At 39.2% G+C, this 24,342-nt stretch overlaps 2 protein-coding genes across 4 annotated transcripts in view; one reads left to right on the top strand and one right to left on the bottom strand.

Annotated features, from left to right (window-relative positions):
- BZW2 (basic leucine zipper and W2 domains 2) overlaps positions 1-6,768 on the bottom strand; it is a 63,329-nt gene extending 56,561 nt beyond the window's left edge. The window contains exon 1 of one of the 2 annotated variants that reach the window (XM_025464262.3): positions 6,611-6,768. The gene's annotated coding sequence lies outside the window, so the exon portion shown is untranslated. The remainder of the gene's footprint in view (positions 1-6,610) is intronic. The other variant, XM_025464261.3, reaches the window with a different exon arrangement.
- Positions 6,769-7,081: 313 nt separating this feature from the next.
- ANKMY2 (ankyrin repeat and MYND domain containing 2) overlaps positions 7,082-24,342 on the top strand; it is a 37,015-nt gene continuing 19,754 nt past the window's right edge. The window contains exons 1-4 of one of the 2 annotated variants that reach the window (XM_025464258.3): positions 7,082-7,390; positions 12,571-12,635; positions 20,028-20,166; positions 22,087-22,185. In XM_025464258.3, coding sequence (XP_025320043.1) covers positions 7,324-7,390; positions 12,571-12,635; positions 20,028-20,166; positions 22,087-22,185 — 370 coding nt within the window. In that variant the 5' untranslated portion in view covers positions 7,082-7,323. Of the gene's footprint in view, positions 7,391-9,939; positions 10,002-12,570; positions 12,636-20,027; positions 20,167-22,086; positions 22,186-24,342 lie in introns of those variants that run through there. The other variant, XM_049093646.1, reaches the window with a different exon arrangement.

Raw genomic sequence — 24,342 nt, 5'->3', positions numbered from 1 at the left:
AGCTCCACTCCTTCTGGAATTCACACTCCTGTTTGTACTGCTCTGGCTGGGGATTGGAGAAGGCTGTGGGGAGGAGGGATCATTTGAGCTGAGAAGGATTTGAATAAATTTGATACAGAAATGGGTGGAGGTGGGCATTCCAGGATCAGGAAGCCTGATGGGTAGAGGAGTAAAAACATTGCTCCAATTAGAACTGAAAGGCAGGTAGGTATCAGAGACGCCACTTGAACAAGCAAAGGGTTCTCAAAGGTATCTAACCTATGGACTGATATAAGCAGGACAAAGCTTTAGGATGATTACTTCATTCAGTTCCTATTGGTTCAGGGGTTGGCCTATCTCCTGAAAGATATCATACCATCCTCCTGGAGGAAAAAATGTCTTATTCTTTGGGACTCATTGGTCATAACAGATGTACACCAAGATTTTTCTTAATAACATATCAATTCTGAGATTTAATTATTAGAATTGTATCTCTTGTGACTGTCTCCTTAAAAATAATTTTTATGTTGGGGTGCCTGAGTGGCTCAGTCAGTTAGCATCTACCTGGGCTCAGGTCATGATCTCACGGGCCTGAGATCAAGGCCTGAGATCAAGCCATGCATCATCATTGTCTGGCTCCCTGCTCAGGGGGAAGTCTGCTTCTCCCTTTCCCTCTCCCTGTGCACCTCCCTACTGCTTGTACTAGGTCTCTCTGTCTCTTTCAAATAAACAAATAAATAAATAATAAATAAATAAAATAAATAAATAAATAAATAAAGTTTTCTCCCTCCAATTCCCAGAGCTCTGGTTGTGCTTGGCTGTCTCCCAGAGACCATCCATAATCATTTCCTACCAGATCAGAAGAGGCTACTTAGTGGGCCTGCTTTACTCCACGATCAACAGACCAGGAAGAAATTCTACTCAGAGGGTGATCAACGTAGTTTAAAGAGCTGCTTTGTCTTCTAGGCTTAACACAATCCCACAATAGACAATCAAATGACAAGAGACAAAACCATCAATTTTCTAGCCTAATATTGGGAAGGGGGTACTAACTTTTTTCTTCTGATACAGAAATAGCTTTCTATTTTTAATTATTGGAGCAGTTCTGTTACACACAGATAAGAGGCACCAGCATAGTTTTAAATTGCACAGTGATATAGGTAATGTAAATATGAGATGAAGCTAGAGATATACTAATGTGTACTTCAGCAATATCTGGCAGTGATATTGGATTGGCTACATTGTCCTTAGACATTGTGAAGACTTCACCTTGAAGCTTAATTAAATCTTTAAAAATCCGTCAAAGTCTGGGAAGACATGTTAAAAATGATATAAAAAATCTCCATGTCGGCCTTGGGAATCATTAACATTTAAAAAGTCCAAGACATAATAAAAGAAACCTAAATACCAGGATATATTAAATTATAAAGTTGTAAGAATCCAGGAAGTAAGTGTGAAAATAAGCATTTAGTTAAGCAAACCCTGAGTAAGAATCTTGCAGGCACAAGTTCTGAGTCTTATATTCCTACATTAATATACTTGTCCTAAAAATGCTGATATTGCTCACAACAGTTTTGGTACTTCTTTTTCGGAAATGGTTTATAAGGAATAGAAGAAAATCGGTATCTCCACTTCATTCACATCTTGCTTTTTTCCTTTAAATTCAATATATTTACACCCCTTATTCAGACTCGTCTGCAAATTACTTTGTCATTTTCCAAAAAAGATGAAAATTAGCTTCCAGTGAGATATTCATAAGCCTGTGACACAAGCACTGAGCAATGCCACCTACCTCTTAGTTTTGTGGAGAAGCTAAAATGTGATGTGAACAGTTTATGGAAATGCATTGTTCACAAGATCATCCTTTGCAGATTTAGGTATAACTGTTTTAACATTAAATGAATAATTGCATAAGCTAAATTCCAAGTATAGAGAAAGAACATTTGCATTCATATTATTTCTTCTGCTTTGTTAAACAACAACAACAATTTTTAGAGGCTGTAATACTTCCAAATCCTCCTCTTAAAAACTTCATTATGGAAAATTTCAAACATACCCAAGAGTAGAACAGTTTAACGAAATCAATGTACTCATCACCCAGCTTCAAGTGTTAACACAAGTCAATTTCTTCATTAATACTCTTACTCGGTGTCTGTCTCCTATGGTCACAGAATTATAGTGAAGCCAATCTCAGATGCCATATAATTCTCTCAAATAATTCAGAGTATATCTCTAAAAGACAAGGGATCTTTTTTTTTTTTTTTTTTTTTTTTTTTTTTTTAAATATTTTATTTATTTATTTAGGATAGTCACAGAGAGAGAGAGAGAGGCAGAGACACAGGCAGAGGGAGAAGCAGGCTCCATGCACCGGGAGCCTGACGTGGGATTCGATCCCGGGTCTCCAGGATCGCGCCCTGGGCCAAAGGCAGGCGCCAAACCGCTGCGCCACCCAGGGATCCCAACAAGGGATCTTTTAAAAATATAGCTACAATAATTCTTTCAAACCTAAAATAAAATAAAATTCCTTTTTAAAAAAAGATTATTTATTTATTTATTCATGAGAGAGCGGGGGGAGGGGGGGCAGAGACACAGGCAGAGGGAGAAGCAGGCTCCATGCCAGGAGCCCAACGTGGGACTCGATCCTGGGACTCTAGGATCGCACCCCTGGGGGCCAAAGGCAGGCGCCAAACCTCTGAGCCACCCAGGGATCCCCTAAAATGAAATTCCTTAAAAGTGTCAAATATTCTCTCAAAAAAAAAAAAAATGTACCTAAGAAAAGAAAATCGAACGTCAAGGAAACATTATCCTGAAAGATGCAACGCTCAAAAACAAGCTATTCCCCTGCAACAAAAAGGAAACAGCATTCTCTAAAAGCAGAGAGTTGGAGGTCTGGGGCTATAATGGGGGAAATCCAGGAATGGCATGCAAAATGTGTAACATGTGCATATTAACATTTTTTTATTCCTTGGTTGACAGCATTCATCAATCAGAATGTCAAGAAGCCTGAGAATGAAACATTTAAAGACCTTCTGCCCTTGGTTATGGCTGTGTGCGCTCCGTGCCACATCACCTCATATTGCCAGGAAGGATTAGTCAAGTAGGGAAACAAATCCACCTAAAATAACTCAGAGATCAAACTAAATTCAACTCAGCAACCAGTGAGTATACACTGGGTGCCAGACACTAGGTTACGATTTTGAGAAACAAGAGTAAATTAGTCCTAGTTAATTCATAGTTGAGAAGGAGGAGGGGTCAAACAGATAAATAAGAACTGTCATAGAATGTCACGAAAAAGGTACTTGCTTCAGGTATTTTCATGGGGAGCCAGATGAAGAAGCAATGATTAGAGTAGAGACTTTGAGCTTTTTAGTTACCCCCCCTTCAAACCTATGAAGTAATGTGTTTTCTAGCACCTGTGATGCCCTCACTGAATGAGATGGGAGAGGTGATCATGAAAGCTGGAGAGAAGAGTTTACATGAAGTGGTATTTTGAAAGTTAAGCAGTCCATCAGATCTGAGGAGACAGAGAGCCCTGTGGTGAGGGAAGGGAGGGCATTCCAGGAAGAGAAAAGCAGGAACAAAGAGGTGGAAATTACTGGCATGTGAGGGAACCAGAAGTGTGGTGACCTTAGTGTGTGGGAGGGGCTGGCTGACTGGAAATGCCGGCTGGGACCAGAAGTTGGAGCCTTCCAAGCAAGAACTGAACCTCTGTTCTGTGGCCAGTGGAAAGCTATTGACATGTTTTAAGTGAATCAATTCCGTCTTTACAGAGTTATGTCTCATCATGCTTGGGTGGATGATGGGTGGGTGTTCAAGGTTTACGGAACTGGTGGCATCTTGAATTAGCTGGGTGAGGAGAGTTGAGAGAGAAGCAGGCTTCTTAGGAACCCGCTGGAACAGGCCAGGAGAGAGGTCTAGGGTGGCAGTAATAGAAAAGAGACACAACAATTTCAGACATTTCAGAAAATATTATTTTTTAAAAGGTGACAAAAGAAAAAGAGAGACCAAAGCAAATTTTTAATGCAGTGTGGAAAAGTGTGTTTGTATGCTCCAGTTTCTTTCAAAAAGTGGGAATATACATATAAGCTATAACCATATAAACTATGTTTATATGAAACTTCTCAGGAAGGATCTGAGAGAAACAGATACCAATGGTTGCTGGGCATGGAGAAAAGACTGGGAAAAGAGGTAGGGAGGAGGCTGTTGTACCTGTGGCATGCTGAACCACACAGATGTGTTCTCTCCTGACTACTTGAAGATTACAGAATTTCCCCTTTACTGCCATCCACGTAGGCAGAAAATAGCAGAAAGAGAAAGGTTTTGAAGGCACATCTGGATTCCAATTCTGGCCCTGATACTTCCTAACTGTGGGGCTGTGGGCAAACTTACTAAGTTCTTTTAGTTTCTGTCCTCTTTCTCTGCTGAAATAGAGGTAACATTGACTAACTCAGGTCACTATAACAATGGTAAAAGTAGATTCTATACAATAAAGCATCTGCTAGAATATCTGGCACAAACTAAAAACTCCGTAAGTGGGTGGTAGCTATTTTATTACCAATAAAACTTCTTTGACATGAATACGTTCATAGTACAAGAAAAGTTCCTTGATCAAGTTTAAGGTATGCTCATTAGCTAACCTTATTCCTACATTAAATATTTGCCCTGTACAAAATGATTAATGTAATCCATCAGATGAATGCTATCCATTACGCACCGGTTTCTAGGAATTTAAACATAGTATTTATCTGCATTTCTGGGTAGGTGTTAAGTTTTTTAAATGGCATTGACTAAATTCACTGAAGTCATGTATTCAGAGGACTAAATGCCACCCAGATGCCATAAAGCAACAAGAAAATAGGCAATAAGTTGCTATCCTTGAGGAACTGACAACCTCAGTGAGACAAACAGGTGTGACCTTCAAGCAACCATGGCCCCAATTTGGCACAAGAGATGGAAATACTGGCAATGAAGTACCCAGTTCTAGAGAGGGATCCGCCGAAAATGTTACATCACATGTTAGAGGAGGTTACTCTGCAAGCATTTGTGGGTTTCTTCTGCATGCTACTTATGTTTTAAATCAGTTGTAACTGTAGCAGGAACAGCATTCTGAGCGTTACAAAAGATTGGTCACTCTCAAAAGCCTTACTACTTGGTCGTTTGAACAGGGACATCATTATTAAAGCATCATCACACAACAGTTTCTTTGTTATACACTGAGATGAATAATTACAAAGTATTTTCATGTGAGATGTTCTGGCTCGGATCTGCCTCAGCCTGTAAAGATGAAGCCTTAAAAAGAAAACAGCTGGAGTTTAGAAAAGATTCTGCTAAATGCAGGAAATAATGATGAACATCTTCCAGGATTTCAGAAGCTTTCGTGAATGCTTAAAAAAAAAAAAAAAAAAAAAAAGGAAAGAAAGAAAGAAAGAAAAAGAAATAGAAGCATTATAAGGCCAGATGAAAATGCATTTCATTTCATATGTGGCACTGTGGGGAGAAAGAGTGGTTGGTGGGGATGCTTAGCAAAAAAAAAAAAGTCTCCATAATTATTCAAATATTTCTCTTTGAAGTAGATGCGTCTAGGAAGAAAAATCAATACAAGTCGGCAGAGAAAACCACAGTAACACATGAACGTTAATTTCTAAGGAAGCTTTCATTGATGCCGTAAATATGCTGCGGAGGCGCGCCCTGGAGCAACGACAGACTCCGTCTTAGCTACTAAGTCTCGCTTCTGAGCCGCAGGAGGGTTCACACTTGTACTTACCCCCTAGCTACTACCTACGGGGGAAACTGCAAGCTCGCTCGAGGCAACCTCCAACGGTTGAATGAAGGTTGGATTAGGAGGCTAATCTACGGCTATATATAGACAGCAACACCAATGTAATCTCCGCCCTCTTCCCCCTCCCCTCCCTGTTTCCATAAATCTCAAGATCTGAGTTACAAAGAGACCGGGAACTCCAGCCGAGCGGAGGCCCTTCCTTCCCCCTTCCCCCCGGGCCATCGCTCCTAAACCAAGTATTAGTTTAAGTGTGAATTGCTTCCAAACATCCTCAACAGGCACCACGGGGCGCTCAGATCCGGTTTTCCTCCGCGGCGTCCCCAGGGGCCGGAGGAGATGACAAGCAGAGTGTGTGTGCTTTGGCCGGAGGGGGGTGGGGAGGGGAGGGGGGGAGGCGGTCGAGGCTGGCCGAAGGAGAACTACCCCCTCTGGAGAGCCCTCCCGCGCCGCGTTCAGCTCGCCCGCACTCCCCCATCGCGCCCCTGGCCCGAGGCCCCAGCCCCGGCCTCCGGGGGGCCGCATCTGGCGGTCCACGCCCCCGCCGCTCTGCACCCACCGCGTCCCGCCGCGTGGCCCGCCCCCGCCGCCTCGCGGTCCCGGGGTCTCCCCGCGGCGGCCGGACGTGGCGAGCGGCGGGTCCTCAGCCTGGGGCGCGGCGCGCGGCATCTGCGACGGCCGCGGGGGAGGCGGGCAGGCTCCCCCACCCCGGGGCCGGGAAGCGCCCCAGCGGGCACATGCTTCCTGCCGCCGGCTCCGGCCCGGAGGGGAGCCCCCGGCGGGGCGGGGCGGGGCGGCGGCCGCGCTCCCCGCAGCCTCCCACGCGCCCCCCGCACCGCCCGAGTCGCTCCTCACCTGTCCGAGGAGGTAGCGGCGACGCGCGAGGCTGCAGGCTGCGGCGATCCCGGCAGCGGCGGTGGCACCCGCGGCAGTGGCGGCGGCAGACAATGGAGGAGTGAAGGACAGACACATTGACACCGACCCACGGAGCCCGGCGCAGCCCCGCCTCCCGCGCCGCCCCGCCCCCCGGGCCGCCCCCCGCTCGGGCCGCGCCACTCCCGGGGGAACCCGCGGCCTCGTCGCCGCAGCCGGGGGCCTCGGCGCCCCGAGCAGCCAGGCCCGGGCCCAGAACTTCAGGAGAGGGAGCCTGAAGGCTGCGTGCGCCTAGACCTCTGAGCGGAGCGGCAGGGCGCGGCGGGGAAGGCGGAAGACGACTTCCATCCCCCCCCCCTGGTTTTCTCCGTTGGGTTCTTCCCGGCCGGGCTGCGCCAATGGGAGTCTCCGGCTGCCGCCTCCTGTGGCTCCGCCCCCCGGCCTGGCCAATGACGGGCGGGCGGGCGGCGGCGGCCGCGGGGCCGGCCCAAGGACCTCCCGGCTCGCCGGAGCTCGCCAGCTGCTCGCCAGCCCGCGGGAGGGGGCCAAGCCTCCGGGCGCTTCCGCGGTTGGCTGCTCAGCGCCCCGGCCTCGAGTTGCCCCGCTGCGCTCGGCGTTCCTAACACGCGCGCACACACTGCTTCTTTTTCTAATACCTCCAAGGAAATAGAACCGTCTTCAAGCTGGCGGGAGCAATGGTGCACATAACGAAAGGCGAGCTGACCCGGGAAGAAAAGGAGCTGCTAGAAGTCATCGCGAAAGGTATGGGCGCTGCTGGGCTGCGGCGGGGCGCTCGCAGGCCTGGTCTTGGAGGCGTGGCGGAGCCTGGAGGCGGCCCTGGCCGGGCGGACCCTCCGCCGCGGGTCCGGCGACGTTGGTGGCCTCGCACCGGGAAAGCAGCGTGTCTCCCGGCCTGGCCCGGGACCGGCTGCGGGGGTGGCGAGGAGGGGAGCCAGCAGCACTGCTGCGACAGGAGCTGGAGGCCGCGGCGGTTCGTCTTCCGAATCCGATTTTTGGAAAGAAACACATTTCCAGGCCCCGGCTCAGATCGTTAACGAGCGGCCCCTGGGTGCGGGTCCCATGGTGCGCCTTCTGCAAAACTCTCCAGGTGATTTTGACCCTCGCCGGGCTTGGCGACAGGGGGAGGCCTCGGGTTCTTGGAAGGGTGTCTGTCTAAAGGGCCGTTTCGACTTCCGGAGGCCGAAGAATCTGGATGCCTTGGCCGTCCCCGCCCCCGCCTGGGGGGGAGGTGGTGGGGTGGGAGGGAAATCCTCTAGAGAAGGGTTCTTTCTAAGGGCACAGAACTAGGTCTGTCCTTTGCTACCTGGAGGGGTCTGCGTCCCGGCCTCCGCGGCCTCCTTGCAACCCGCGGGGAAGCCAGGAGGTTGGCCGGGCGCCCGCAGCCCTCGGCGCCCTCGCCCAGCTCCGCTCCCCGCCGCGTGCTCGTCAGCGCCTGCCCTGGCGCTCTCCCGGCGCCTGTCCCACCTCCGCAGCTTCGGGTGCCGGGCCGCGAGGGCCGCGGGGACCGGCCGGGGGCCCTGTTTCCCCTCTGCCCCCGAGTGGACGTCCCGGAGGAGTCCCCTGCCGAGTCCCGTTACCTGGCAGGTGACAGCAGCGTGACTACGTGGCTTCTCCTGCACAGGCACCGCGGACACAGTTTACGCTCCAGGATGGAGGCAGGCACATCTGCACATCTGTCCATGCAGGCTCCCCACTTTCCAGCCCTCTTCCTGTCGGGCAGCCTGACTCAAATCTGGACCCTCGGAGAGTAAGGCAGATTTATTCTTAATACTGACAAGGGGAAGCCTAGACGGAAAAGAGAGAAAAAAAAAAAAATCGGATTTGAACCCCACTGGTGCAGATGAGCCCAAGGCCACCTCGTCTGATCTCAACAGTTTTAAACCAGTCACAGCTACATTTATCCTAAGTGATCTTTGCCCAGGACTGTAGGACATGGAGTTGGTGCTTTTATCGTTTGTGCTGCACGGTTCTGGCCCCTTTTTTGTGTTTTGTTTGTTTGTTTGTTTGTTTTGTTTTTTTGTTTTTTTTTGGTACTGCATGCTTTGTGTCCTGCGGTTACTTTCTCCCTTCCCCGGGTTGGCTCTGGGATTCAGTTCTAACACGTGAGCGCCAGCTGTGAGCCAGGTACTGTGCTGGGCAGAAGGAAACAGGATCCGCTCAGAATCCACCAGAGATGCACGTTCTGCTTTTAAACAGTACAGAGCTATCGGTTTGTCAAAGTATGAACAAGTGAGCAGTTTTATAAAGTGGAAAGGGAAGCCTTGGATGCTTTTGTGGTTTTTTTTTGGGGGGGGGGGTGTACACCAGTCTTTATTTTGAAGATGGTATAAACGAGAATTAATGTAAAGTTTAGTCTGGTTACTGCTGCTGTTTCTGGATCCACAGTGTACATCACGTTGCATTTGTGCACAGACACAGTATGGTTCACCGATTTCATTGGCCCAAGCCATGAAGAAATGAGACTGGACTTAGTCGGTGATACATTCTTTTCAGGTGAAGGTCCATGGGACATCACTGTACTCTCAAAGAAAAATAATGGGAGATATGAGAAAATAACAATTATAATCTACCTTTATTGAATATTGAATATGAGCCAGACATAATACATAGCACTTTACATCATAATACTTAGCACTTTACATCTCTTGATATATTTGATTTTGATGCCCTAGGAATTATTTTTAAGCAACAGCATGCTGAGACCACATGGGGTGGTGGTTCACCATGCAGATCTGATTTGGAATCCTATCTCAATCATTTGCTGGTCACGTGGCCTTGGGCAACTTACTCTTACTGAGCTTCCGTTTCTCCATGGTACCTACCTCACACTCTTGTTGGGAGGATCAAATGAGTTAGTGCCTGTAAAGCATTTAAAATGCTGTTTGTGTTATCTGTTTTTATGGTATGTACAGTGATCTCCACTTTATAGTCATAGAAACGGAGGAACTGAAAAGTTAGATAATTTGTCCGGTGTCACACTGAAAATAAGTGGCAAAGCAGAGATATCATTTGGCCTGTGGTCCTAGAAATGCACTGGACTTGAAAACAAACTAAACTAAAACTGAAACCAGAACCATAGCAGCCCATTCCATATTCACTTCTAGAGGCAATTTAATTTCAGCAACGCAGTATCATCTGTATTAATTAATCTAACTTATTATTTTTTTTAACTTATTATTTAAAATAAAATATTTTAAAATAATTTAAAATTAACTAGTTTTTAAATTAATTTAATTTTAACTGTTACTGATTTTATAGTTTTGTGTGCGTTTAATTTGTAAATTTTTTTGCAGTTGAATGAAGATCATAAGCAAAGCTTGTATTAATACGCATAAGAAACTTTTTAAAGTGGGTGGGTAGAAGTTTTTAATTCTTTTTTTTTTCCCTTGGTTACATTCTTAACTTTGAGAAGTGCTAGATTAGTCAGCACTAGTAGTTGGAACTAACAATAAATTTTCAGCCAAGTGTGACCTGTCATTTTGGCCAATCCAAAATAAACTCAGCAAATTATTGAGTATCTCTTTTCTGCCAGTTACTGCCCTTCAGAAGTTAAGCTGACTGTGAGTGAGACTTACAATCCAGAGAATACAGCACATTGCTTCTAGACACTTTCAGAACACTTTCTTCTTCAAATCAAATGCTAGGTAGTTTATAGATTATCTATTTGTTGGAATGCCAAGAAGTTCCAGATAAAACAGAAGCTCTTTCATATATACCATTCATATCATAGTTAATGATGGCATCCATTTTACATTTAAGAAGAGAAAATTAGGATCACTGAAGCACAGCTGATGAGTTTATGTTACGTGTACATTGACCCATTCTTCTAAATTCTGATATAGTTTTTGTTAAGCACTGAAGAAGCACTATTTCAAAATACATTAAACTTTCCTTAAGGGCATAAATCAGAAAATCTTCCATTACTTGTTTAGTACCTGAAATCTCTGAGATTGTTGACTAAATGAGAAAATAAATTTACTACTTTTTTTCATTATTTACATAAAAGGATTTATGAAGTAGACTTGGACAATAAGGTTTATTTCACCAACTATGTTTAGGTATAATTAAAGTATGATAGATGGTGCATATTAGTGTATTTAGACCTATAGTTTTCTACCAAAGTCATTATATTAGGAAAATAAAATTAGAATTCATTACACATTTTCCTCATTTGCTCATCTGTTTTCCAAAATCTGGAAGCCCAAACAGTTGGAGAAAAAAAACTCCATCCTGGTCCCTGCATTTCAAAAGGCTAACTGGTATTCAGTGGTATATGTATACACGCCTCATCTTTACTTATTTATTTTAAATTACTCCCTAACAAGACAGATTTAACTTAGATTGTTGGCCATTGGGATAAACATTTCATAGAATCATTGACCTGTTCTCTCACGTGAGCCAAATGTTTATAATCGGAATCCCTATCCTCCCCCTAACATGTGGCATGCTTTGACATGCTCACAGTCCCTATAGTATTGTCCCTTTACTGAGTGAACACCTGACTAGGTGGAAAAATAACTTCAATTATTTCTCACTGAATAATGGATATCAGCCAAAGTATCTTCCTGAAGTGAAATTGGGGCGCTGGAGTTTTTGTTCTGTTATAATTCCTTTCTAAAGGTGGAGGAGAAAGTCTCTGATGAGAAGGCCAGGTGTGGATAATGTTCCATAGAGAACTTGCTTACATGCTTGAGGGCTTTACTCACTTACTCTGTAGCCCTTCAGAGCTATAGCCAGTGATATTACCTGCCCTCAGATGGAGTACACTGTCAGAAAAATGCACTATTTACAAGATAGCTGCTGTCATGACCCAGGGACTTGTAAATCATTCACTTGACACATTTTCCCAGCAGAGCTATTTCTCTGTCAATCTGGGAGACATTTCTCTGTCTTTTCCCTCTTGGTATGAGGCAACCAGATGCCTAAGGAGCAGGTCAGGGAGAGAGAAGCATGCTAATCTTTATTCTGCATTCCACATTTAACTCTGGGCAACTAGCAGAATTTAGCACATTCTGCAACTGTAATTTTCAGTTTATAGAGAGAAATAACTCCTAGTTGTGGGATGCTCCTTTTCTTTTATGTCCTTTTGGAGGAGAGGCTTATCTCATCCTTTCTTTCTGAGAACATTCAATTTCATTGTTCCCTTCCCTGTCAAACCAGAAATTTTTTGGCAGAATGAGTGGGCTGACTGTTATTAATGATAATAGCAACATTCTCTCTTTAACTACTTGCTTATGTCAGTATGCCTTACAGAAGACTGGAAAAACCTGACAGGTGCAGCCCAATTACAGTGTATTTCCAAATTTACAAAGGACTAACCTTCAGGTTTATGTTAGAGGACGTTCAGTATGACAGTCTGAGTGCTGACCATAAGGCACTTTTATATGGAAGCAGGCTTTAAAGAAATGTTTACCTAAGCATTTCTAAACCAAGAATTCTATTATAAGAATGCTCTTATCAATTCACAGGGCCTCGTGATGACAGGGCATATAAATACTGACTACATTTTGAACTCCAGTTATTACATTGACTGGAATTTAAGCTTCAGATGGTGGGTTGGACTACATGCTCTTTAAGATTTCAGTATTAGGAGTCTTATTTATGCTTTGTGGTTATTGTATCACTGCCAAAGGGAAAATATGGCCAATTTAATATACTTTAAGGTCATTGGAAGTAAAAACAAGATGGAGCTATTTTGGCTTCTGTAAATCAATTCTTCTGGATAATTACATTGTGGAAAAAATACTACATGTTGATGCTTTATTTCCTAACAAGCTAACCAGACTAGTTTTAGTTTTACATATAACCCTTTAAAATTTGTTTCCATGATGTTAGTTTTTTTTCTGTTGTAATGATAAATAACTAATTTTGTATTTCTTTCTTTTCTTCCTTTTTTTTTTCCTTTTCTTTCTTTTTTAAAGGTACTGTCCAAGAAGCTGGAACATTATTAGCCAGCAAGAATGTTCGTGTCAACTGTTTGGATGAGGTAAAATTTAAAAATCTGAATAAAATGCTTATTTTTATAAGAATTGATAATATATAAAATACAATGGTAAGAGTTGTTTTCTAGCATTTGTGCTCAAGTTATACTCATCTCTAAACGAAATGTAAGCAGACAGTTTACAAAAGACAAAAAAGTATGTAAGAACATGTTTAATTTTATTAATCAAATAAGAAGAAATTAAACTAAATCATCATTTCTGTAAAGTGTGGGAAATATTGGACTTCTATATACTAATGGATTAGGTGTAGATTGGCATCACATTTTGGAGAAAATTTTGGAATTGTTGTCATTTTTAAATGTGCATACTTTTGATAAAGTGATTCTACTTCTAGGGAAAGCTAACCAAACCTAAACCCAACTTTCTAGAACAACTGCTCTTCAAAATAACTTTCTGTGATGATGGTGATGTCTTTTCTGAGCTGTCCAATATCAGCCATTAGCCATGTGTAGCTAGTAGCTACTTTATGATACAGTGTGGCTCTAGTACTAGAAAGTTAACTGAATGTCAGTTGCTCGTGCAGAAAGGGGAAGGAGTTTTATTGACCTTTTACCCAAAAATGAGTACCAAAATTAATGTCAGACAAAATAAAGTTTAAAGCAAAAAATTTAAAAAATTTTTTAAAAAGATAAAATGCCTTTCTCATAGATTAATTTAATAATCAGTAACCCACCAAGAATATAGTAGGTGTAAACCTTCACTTCTAAGTTCATAAGCTTTGAGATTCATAAAGAAAAAGAATTCAAACAAGAAATTTGTAAGGCCACAATAACACCTTTGAGAAACCACCAGATTAAGTAACAAAAAAGTAATATAAGAAGCAGAAAATTTGGATAGCTAATTGATAGTCAATGCACTGTATGTAAGATGGAAAAAAAAATAGTACATTTTCTTTTACATGGAACATTGATAAAAATTAGTCTATGTATTATTTACTGTTTTATAAAGGAAACTAGCTAATTTCAAAGTACGACTAATACAGAATACATTGAAAATAAACAAAAATATGATCCAAATAATAAAACAACCTGAAAGTTTTATTTTAATTCTAGATAATTCTTAGGTAAAAGAAGGAATAGAAGTAGAAATTGTCTACCATTTAACACTGAAAATACAACATTCATCAAAATCTAGTATTTATCAAAAGCTGTGCTATGTGGCCAGAGTGATATTCAGAGGAAATTTTTCAGCATTTATTATTGTACTTTCAATCTATGTGTTCTCAACTTTTACCTTGGGATTTTAAAAAAGGATTAGGCTATACTCGAAGAATAAAGAAAGTGAACCAGTGAACTAAAATAGAAATAAACAGTTTAAAAAGCCATCAGGCACAAGCAACAAAAGAATAAAATAAAATAAAAATTTTTGTGCTTCAAGGTATATCATTAAAAAAGTGAAAAGATAACCCATAGAATGGTTTCATAAATCATTTCTGATAAAGGCCTTATAACTATAGGTTATAAATTATTACAAACTTCTGCAACTCAATAAAAAGAGACAAATAATCCTATTAAAGAATGGGCAAGGGATCTGAATAGATATTGCTCCAAAAGATACTCAGATAACCAATGGGCACATGAAAAAATGCTTAATATTAGCTGCCAAGGAACTGCAGTGAGATACCAGTTCACACCCTTTGTGATGGCTATAATAAAAATGCAAATGAAAAAAATGCTCAGTATTAGCTGCTATCAAAACTGCAGTGAGATACCACCAATTCACACCCACTGAGGTAGCTATAATAAAAAAGATAAATAATAACAAGTACTGGTGAAGAGGTGGAGAAATTGGAGCCCTCATTAATTGTTGGGGGGTGAATGGCGCAGCCACTCCGGAAACAGGTGGCAATTCCTCCACTGATTAAATATAGAGTTTCTATATGACCGAGCAATCCTAGGGATATACTTAGGAAAAATAAAGCATATGTCAACACAAAAGCTTGCTTATAAATGTTTATAGTGGCATTATCCTTAATAGCCAAAGCTGGAAACAACCCAAATGTCCCTTAACTGACCAGTGGATAAACAAAATGTCATATATCCATACAATGGAATATTTATTCATAAAAAGGAATGAAGTCCTGGTAAGTGCCATAACATGGACAAACCTTGAGAACATTTGCCGAGTGAAAGAAGCCAGTCACTAAAGACTAAATATTATATGATTCCATTTATAGGAGATGTCCAAAATAGGCAAGTCTATAGGTACAGAAATTAGACTAGTGTTTTGCCTAGGACTGGGATAGAGGGTAGGGGCTTGGGGTGGGGGTGTGGTACATAAGAATGACTGATAATGGTATGTGGTTTCTTGTGGGGTTAATAAAAATATTCTAAAATTGATTGTGATGATACTTGTATAACTTCTGCAAATATATTGAGAACCATTTAATTGTATGTATTAAATGGGTGAATTGTATGGTATGTGAGTTATATTGCTCAATAAACCTGTTTAAAAAGAAAAGAAAAAACAAAGTTATCAACCTAAAGACCAAAATATTAGACACAGTTTGGAAAGTCTAAGAAAGAAAATAGTGAAATAAACATGAAGAAACTAAGATCATGACTGTAGTTATAAAGGAAATTTTCGTAAGTTTTTTGTTTAAGCCAGGACATATGAAAACTCATATAAAAGTGGCTTCATAGAAAAATAAAAATGAATATATTCACCTCATATAGAAGCAGAAAAACTGGAATAACTAAGGAAAATTTGTATAAATGTATTTAAATGCTAACCACTTTCTAAAGCTGCAAACCTGAGTTAGCTCTACAAAAACTTCAAGGACTTCTCATTTTACACAAAGTGTACTGTTAGGTCATAAAAAGAAGTTACCCAACTCATTTAATAAAAGTAGCACAACACTAATGCTAAAATAGGAAAAAGCTGAAGAAAACCCCCAATTCAGTTTATAACTCAGTCATAAAAATACTAAGATACTACCAAATTGATCCAATAGGTGTGAAAAGAATAATTACCAAAAAACTTTACCACAAAAAAAAAAAAAGAATAATTAGATATAATAACCAAGTAAGGTTTCTTCAGAAATGATAGGATGGTTCAGTTTTAGAAAATCTTTCAATGTAATTCATTATATTACAGAATAAAAGAGAAGCAAATATGATCATCTCAACAGATGATAAAACTTAACATCCATTGATGGTAAAAGCACTTAACAGATGAGGATTGAATAGGTTTTGTGTGTGTGTGTGTGTGTGTGTGTGTGTGTGTGTGTGTTTATAACTTGATAAAAGATAAAGGTTTGTGGAAACCTTTATCCACAAACAATAGCATACTTAATGTTAAAACCTTAGAAGAATGAGGATCAAGACAAGGAGATTCCTGGAGATGCTTTGAGTAAACTGGGGACAGATTTAGTCTCCTTAATGTTTCTTTTTTTTTTTTTTTTTTTAATTTTTATTTATTTATGATAGTCACAGAGAGAGAGAGAGAGGCGCAGAGACACAGGCAGAGGGAGAAGCAGGCTCCATGCACCAGGAGCCCGATGTGGGACTCGATCCCGGGTCTCCAGGATCGCGCCCTGGGCCAAAGGCAGGCACCAAACCGCTGCGCCACCCAGGGATCCCCTCTTGATGTTTCTTGAAGGCAGTACTCCTCTCCCCGAGAGTCTCCTACCTGTATTCTGTTTACCTGGAGCATTCTTCCACTAGTGATTTAAATCCTCTGTGTCTTTGCTCCTTTCCGGAAAGGATTTGTTCAAATGCCACCTGCCCAGAGAGACATTTCTTAACTGTCATTTTAAAAATAATAATCTCCTTTTACTCTCTGGCATTCTGTTTCCCTTTTACTCGACTTTCTTTCTCTATAGCACTTGTATTACTGCCTGCCTTGTAACTTCAATGGAAATTTAAATATCAGGGACTTAGACTGGAGGGGCATGGAATCAGTTCATTGCTACCCACCAATGTCTGACTTATATTAGGCACTCAATAAATGTTTGCTGAATGAATGCTTTAGGTAACGATAGAGAATTGTAACATAATTGGCTAATATTGATAAATTCTTTGATATAAGAATTATAGGAGAGAAGCTTCAATTCTTTTTAGGGTCATTAATATCAAAGGAATTGTAACTGCTTGCTTTTCATATAGTTCAGTGAAGCAGACTTCTTCCAAAGTTGCCTTTGGGAAATGACAAGGAAGCGCGAGGATTTTTTTTTTTTTTTTTTTTTTTAACTTTTATTTATTCATGATAGGCACACAGTGAGAGAGAGAGAGGCAGAGACACAGGCAGAGGGAGAAGCAGGCTCCACGCACCGGGAGCCCGATGTGGGATTCGATCCCGGGTCTCCAGGATCGCGCCCTGGGCCAACGGCAGGCGCCAAAGCGCTGCGCCACCCAGGGATCCCGCGCGAGGATTTTTAGTCTTGGTGTTTCATTGAATCTAAGATGCCATAGGTTTTAAGACTCATCCAGATTTCAGAGATATTAAAAAATGAAGGGGGTGGAGATTGGTGATAATATGTAAGATTCCAGTGTTTATAAAGTACAACTCAATTTCAGATATTAAAGATATTAAATATTAAGATATTAAAATATGAAAATAAAACCCTTATAACTGATGAATTATATATAACACTATGATAATATCTTATGAAACATTTTCTTTCTGCCTTCCTAATTTGAACAGGGATGGACATTAGGTATTTTATTTTTCTAACTGATACTAACTTAGTCTGTTTTTATAACTAGAATATGACATTTTCAATTTAATTTCTTTTAAACATGGGAATATTCTATGTCTAATAGATTGACAGCTTTTTAAATTATGCAGTTCCTTCTCTTGGTATATTTATACTGGAAAACATAAAAATACTAGAAAGACTAGATAATTTATAGGATGGTAGCTTTATATCTGTGTAGAACATCAAAATTTATTAATGTTACTTCCTTTTTTCTTTGCCCATTGAAATGCTTCCACAAATAACAAACAGTATTATAAGTAAGATAGTGCATAGTAATCATTGAATTCAAAATGTGTAATTTTTTTTGTTCTTATAACCTATTAAACTAAGAAATAGGAAAGTATATGTGATACCCACTTACTTGAAAAGCTTATATACATTTTATAATATATACAAATATCAAATCATTATGTTGTATACCTGAAACTAACACAATGCTGTATGTATTTGTACCTCAGTAAAAAAAAAAAAAAAGAAAAGAAAAGAAAAGCTTAGTGTAAACTATCACTTAACACATGTTTGGCTTCTATTACCCAGGCTCAACCAACCCAGCACTGAAATTTGATATGAGAAAACATACACTGTGTTATAGACATGACAGAAATAACCAGTTCGGAGATTATACAAATGATTTGATTGGGTTTACTCATTGCCTCTTTAAAAATCTCTCATGGATTGGCTCTAAAAATCAATCCCTGTTAAGATTGCTGGTAAATAAGAAAGAAAAAGAGAAAGAAAGAAAATTAAGAAAAAAAAAAGAAGAAACAGTATCAGGAAACAGGGAGGCAGACAGGTAAATGGACAGAAGTGATCAATACAGAGGACAGTTAAAACACAAGCAGACATAAATAAATGAGGACACTTTGCAATGTAATATCCAAAATTTTTGCACATCTTCATTCTTAAGCATCTTTTCACATTGTGTTGAAAGCTGCTTTAGATTTATATGTGTGTGTATGTATGTATGTATATATATACATACAGACACACACACACACACACACACACACATATGGCAGTACTGCAGTGTCAGGCTATTCACTCAGAACTAGATAACCTTTCCTTGTAGGATGAAATTGCTGTGTGATTAACTGCCCACCTGCCTGTACCGTGTCCTTCCTTCCCACTCCCCCCACCCATGCTGCATGCTAGCTTCTAACATTCAGATTATCGCATCCTTCAGGGGCTACCACCCTAGTCCTGTTCTGAATACACTTTTGCCTTATTCAAAAGGTAATAACCATAGAGTTCATTCCCACTTCCTCAAAGCTGCCTCTGTAGTAAGATCCTGATTACCTATATCCACCCAAGCCACTCCTAACCTTGAAATACCTCATCCTTGTATATACTTGTGTAAAGGGAGTCTTAACATTATAATCTTATTAATGTTTTATTACTCTTAGACATTGACTACTACTGAGATATCTCCTGGAGAGCCACTTGAAAGGTTCTAGCCTTCCTATAATTCTCACATTAGTAGTCCTTCAAGAATATTGATGGCTTATGTTCATAATAATAGTGTGGAATCATAAAGAATAATTCAAAGTATTTTAACATTCAGAGACTTACTACAGCAAGAGATTCTATGTTTTGTTTTTTTTTTTTTTTTTTTAATTTTTATTTATTTATGATAGTCACAGAGAGAGAAAGAGAGAGAGGCAGAGACATAGGCAGAGGGAGAAGCAGGCTCCATGCACCGGAAGCCCGACGTGGGACTCGATCCCGGGTCTCCAGGATCGCGCCCTGGGCCAAAGGCAGGCGCCAAACCACTGCGCCACCCAGGGATCCCCAGATTCTATGTTTTGGAGTGTTTTTTTTTTTTTTTTAATGAAAAACAGCTTTGAGATTGTAGCATTTATATAGTTTATCCTGGTTTACTTTGGAAATTCACTTATAGAGAACAGCTTGTTCATTTATCTACCAAATAGTGTCAGATACCCAGAACAAATAAGGTTGGATGTTACACTGTATATGCACAAAACATATGAAGACTAAACAAGGTAGTGTAAATACCACCATTTCTCATATTTATATAATCACATGTATGACCAAATCATATATATAATTAAAATATATATGTGGTTTGGGGATCATTGTTTTAACTTAATTTAATGTACATTAATTTAATATACATTTCCTGCGTCTTGTTTTTCTCATTGACAGTAGTAATTTATGGAAATTTTCCCAGTTCAATAGAGACAGATGCATTCAGTCAATAGCTTCACAGTATTCCATGTTGTGGATATAACATGCTTCATTCAACTTTCTCTTTGATAGGCATTCTAATTGTTTTGAGGGTTTTAAAAAAATATATATTTATGTATTTGTATCTGTTGGTTCATCTGTTTTCCCAGGAACTAAATATATGTGATAGAGATGAGAGCCCTGATGATCTAGATTTGGTGCCTGCCTGGCCATTTTACTGGTTATGTGAGGTTGAGCAAGTCTCTAAATCTGTTTGCTAACCCATGAAAAAAAATCAGTAACAAAACCATTGATTTTCCTCAGCAGTTTATGGAAGATCCAAGTGAGGAATCAATATAAAAGTACTTAACAGATTATAAAGATGAATTTATTAATTCATATTCTTTTTATGTTTTTAATTTAATTGCAGGAGCTGTTTATAGGGGAAGAGGTGAATAAGTAAAATTAATACTTTTTTTCCTTTCTGTTAAAGAATGGAATGACCCCTCTAATGCATGCTGCATATAAAGGAAAACTTGATATGTGCAAATTACTTTTACGACATGGAGCTGATGTAAATTGTCATCAACACGAACATGGATACACAGCCCTCATGTTTGCTGCACTTTCTGGTGAAGTTTTAACATTTATTCTGATATATTAATTTTAGTCACCCATTCTAATTTGTTATAAGTACATGAATACTTTTAAAGTATATGTTTATTTAGTAATTTTAAGATCAGTTCTTATAGAAAATGTAGGAATTGGTTTTTGAAAAGTTATAATGTGTGAAATATGTTATATAGTTAATTTGGTGTTATATTTCTTTATGTATTTAAATTACCTGATTGTATTGACAATTTATTTTGTGTAGAGTTAAGGAGTTGGATCATTATTCTTTCAGGTTAGTTATATTGATGCTCTGTATCTTTGTATTTTGAAGTAATTTGAAAACTTCTTTGTTGTTCTCTTAAGAAAATAGCTGCTATGATAGACCTCTTTGCTTCACTTAGATTTATGTACTAAATTATGCTGATCTAATCAGAAACTCACTCTTGTTGCTTATGATTTTGAATAAAGACAACTGGGAAATATTTAAAATTAAGTGGAGTTAATCTGTAATTGTACATTTTTTATTTATTTATTTTTTATTTTTTATTTTTTTTGTAATTGTACATTTTTTAAAGAAAATTAAGATGTAATAGAATATTCTCACACTTTAAAAACAGTAATGTGTATTTTTATAAGCCTGGAACAGGAAAGCATTTCTGAGTATGATATATAAATATATAATTCAAAAAGGACAAAATTGAGTGCCTCGGTGGCTCAGTCTGTTAAGCATCTGCCTTCGGCTCAGGTCATGATCCCTGGGGTCCTGTGATCTAGTTCCACATTAAGCTCCTTCCTCAGCGAGGAGTCTGCTTCTCCCTCTGCCCTTCCTCCTGCTTGTGCTCTCTCTCATGCTCTCTTAAATAAATAAATACAAATCTTTAAAAAAAAAAAAAAAAAAGAACAACATTGACCAATTTGATTATATATAATTTTAACATTTCCAAATATAGAATATGCCATATATAGAGTAAAATACAAGTGAAAAACTAAGGAAAATATTTATTTCATGTCTTATGGGGTTATATCAGTATATATTAGGACTTCTCATAAATCATATAGAAACAAGTCCTGCAATAGAAAATTGGACCAAAAGTTGAGTAGAGAGCAAAAGAAATACAACTGGCTAATAAGCATATAAGACATTTTCACTAATAAGCAAAGTAATGCAAATTAGAAGAATAAATGGTCGTTTGTCACTTACTGTATTGGCAGAGATTAAGAAAGAGTGATAATATCCAGCACTGGCATAGGGACTTCTCTGTACCATTTTGGGATATGCACATTTGCCCAACCTTACTGGAAGTCAGCCTAGCAAAATGCATTTAAAATATGCATAACTTTGATTCTGCAGTGTTTTCTAGGAACTGTTCCTAAGGAAATCATAGTTTGAACTTGCAAGAATTAATGGAAAATGCTGGCCACTGAGTATAGTTTATAATAGCAAAATATCTGTAATGATTACATTAGTAATAGAATGCAAATAGAATAAAGGCAAATGGATGTTTAGAGATAAAAGAATATAGAAAAATAGACCATCACCTGTTAAATCATTATTCCAGGGCCTGTGGGTATGAGGGTTGGGATGGGTTAGTAGATTCTAAGTTGAGACTTCATTTTATCTCTCTTTATTGTTGATACTTTTTGTTTTGACTTTACACTAAGCATTATATTTAAGAAACATATATTTTTTTGTTAACAGAAAGTGATAATTCTATCCTATTTTTGTATTGCCTGAAGGGGCTTTATAAAAAATTAGGTTAATTTTTATGAGAATTTTTATATTATTTTCCTCTATTGTAGTTATGATGTTTTAAAAAATGAAAATATTCACAAGATAGAAACCTAAAACTAAATGGAGAAAAAGGTACAGGTAAATTAGAAGAGGGTATTTGAATTATCCATTCCTTAATATTAACTGATATGTTCCTTTTTAACGTCAGGTAACAAAGACATCACGTGGGTAATGTTGGAAGCTGGTGCTGAGACAGATGTTGTAAACTCTGTAGGAAGAACAGCAGCTCAGATGGCAGCCTTTGTGGGTGAGTTTTTATGGCAATTTTAAGTTGTATCCAAAGTGTCCTCCATGAAAAAATATCATTTTGCTTCTCAAAGTGCAAATGCTGTCATGTTTGTTTGTTTGTTTGTTTGTTTATTTATTTATTTATTTATTTCACGAGAGACAGAGACAGATAGAGGCAGAGACACAGGCAGAGACACAGGCAGAGAGAGAAGCAGGCTCCATGCCCGGAGCCCTATGTGGGACTCGATCCCAGGTCTCCAGGATCACACCCTGGGCTGAAGGTGGCGCTAAACCACTGAGCCACCAGGGCTGCCCTGTTTATTTTTTAAAAAGAAAAATGTTTACAGTTTACTAGGGTTTATCTAACTTAGTAAACTATCCAGTGACACTTTGGAGAAAATGAGAAAGCTATTTTGAATTTCTACTTCATGAAATACAAAGAATAATGGGACCATTTTAGTTGTAGTTAAATGCTTTGAATGAGTATCTTTTATTTCTTTTTTTTTCTTTTATTTCTTTAAGGGAAGTAGTTTAATCTAAAGTCAAGAACATGAACTGTGAAGTCAATAATCCTCAATTGAAATTCCAGTTATGCCACTCAGTAGCAGGTTACTTAATTATTCTAAACTTAACTTTCCTCATCGTATCTTGGTTCATGGTTATTGAAAAGATTAAATGAGATGCTGACCTAAGGAGCTTTACAGGTACCACTGAATGGATGCCATCAATTACTGTTCCTAATAAAAATTTCAACAGTACAATTTTTTTCATAGGAAGGAACATTAGCAATAATATATAGCCACTTCATTATCATCCTCATCAAGCGCAAACACTTATTGTGTGTGCCTAGTATTTCTTGGTATATTAATCCTTTTACTGGGCATAATATGAGGGGTTTAAAGAAAGTGGCATGAATATCTGATCATTGGTATTTTGGTCCCATTGAGTTGGCAGTTAAGGACGATGGCCCATAAATGGAGAAGCAGATATATAAATATCTGATTTGTTGAGAATGCAGCAAGTGGGCTTTTGTGAGACTAATAAATTGTTAAACAAATACTTAATGTTCATAGTCTACACACCAAGCATCACTTTAGGTACTTTGGTTACAGTGGTGTTCATAGCAGTTAGAGGCTAACAGCAGTGACAAGCATTGTAGAAATATACTTCAAGGGAAAACTTAAGAGTTTCATAGAAATAGACCAAAGAGAGGGATCTTTTATCCTATTCCAAGGGGGTTTCGAGAGAAATTACATTTAAGTTGAGATCTAGTGGGAATTAGTCTGATATAGGAAGCATTAACCAAATATTTTGTTTAATTTTGTTATTAAATTATTTGAAAACTACTAGATGGTAGCTAATGGTAGCTACCAGTGTAAAGTCAGATAGTCACTGAGTCACTGTATGACACCTCTGTCAGAGCAAATATTATTTTATCTCAATTTTAGGAGGATTTGAGAAGAGTATAGTTTTTCAGTACAAACTTCAGAGGAATAATATTTATTTGCCACAATTAAGGGTGCTCTGGTTGTCCCTAACTCACCTCCAAGCTAATTTTGAGGGTGTCAGTACAAGAGGAAAATAAGACTAATCTGGGAATCTTGATTCTCATATTTTAGTTCATGTCTGCTGCTAAATCATTACAAGATCATAGGCAAATCCATTCCCCTCCAGAGACCTCCATTTTCTGACCTGTGCCATGATGCTCAACAATTAGATCAAAGAAAGTTCTACCTAACTCTGTAAGTTTTCATTATTTCACAATGTAGCAAAACAGAGCTCAGACAGAGATTTGCTGACTATCCTCAGATCACAGGGCTAGAAATGGAGGAGCCTATTTTTCCAAAATAAATCCAATGCTCTTTTCCTTTTATTTTTCTTAACACTACTATATCCATAAAAATCTAAGGTAGAAATTGGCCACAATCCCATCTTAAAATGAAAGAACTAAGAATGATGTTTTCATTCCATTTTAATCTGTATAGATTAATTTCATGGACAAAAATTAAACTCTTTGATTGACATATTTTCCATTATGGTTACTCTTTTTAAAAAGTCATTGTCCCCTTTTATTGCCCTCCAGCAGAAAGGTTTACATAAATATGTGCACACATGTGCAGGATTTTTATCTTTTAAAAAATTTTATCTTTTAAAGATTTATCATACAAATATATTT

Source organism: Canis lupus, chromosome 14 (genome assembly GCF_003254725.2).
Source record: "Canis lupus dingo isolate Sandy chromosome 14, ASM325472v2, whole genome shotgun sequence".
Classification (NCBI taxonomy): domain Eukaryota; kingdom Metazoa; phylum Chordata; class Mammalia; order Carnivora; family Canidae; genus Canis; species Canis lupus.
Note: the sequence above shows the minus strand (reverse complement) of the source record. Positions and strands in the feature narration are given on the sequence as shown.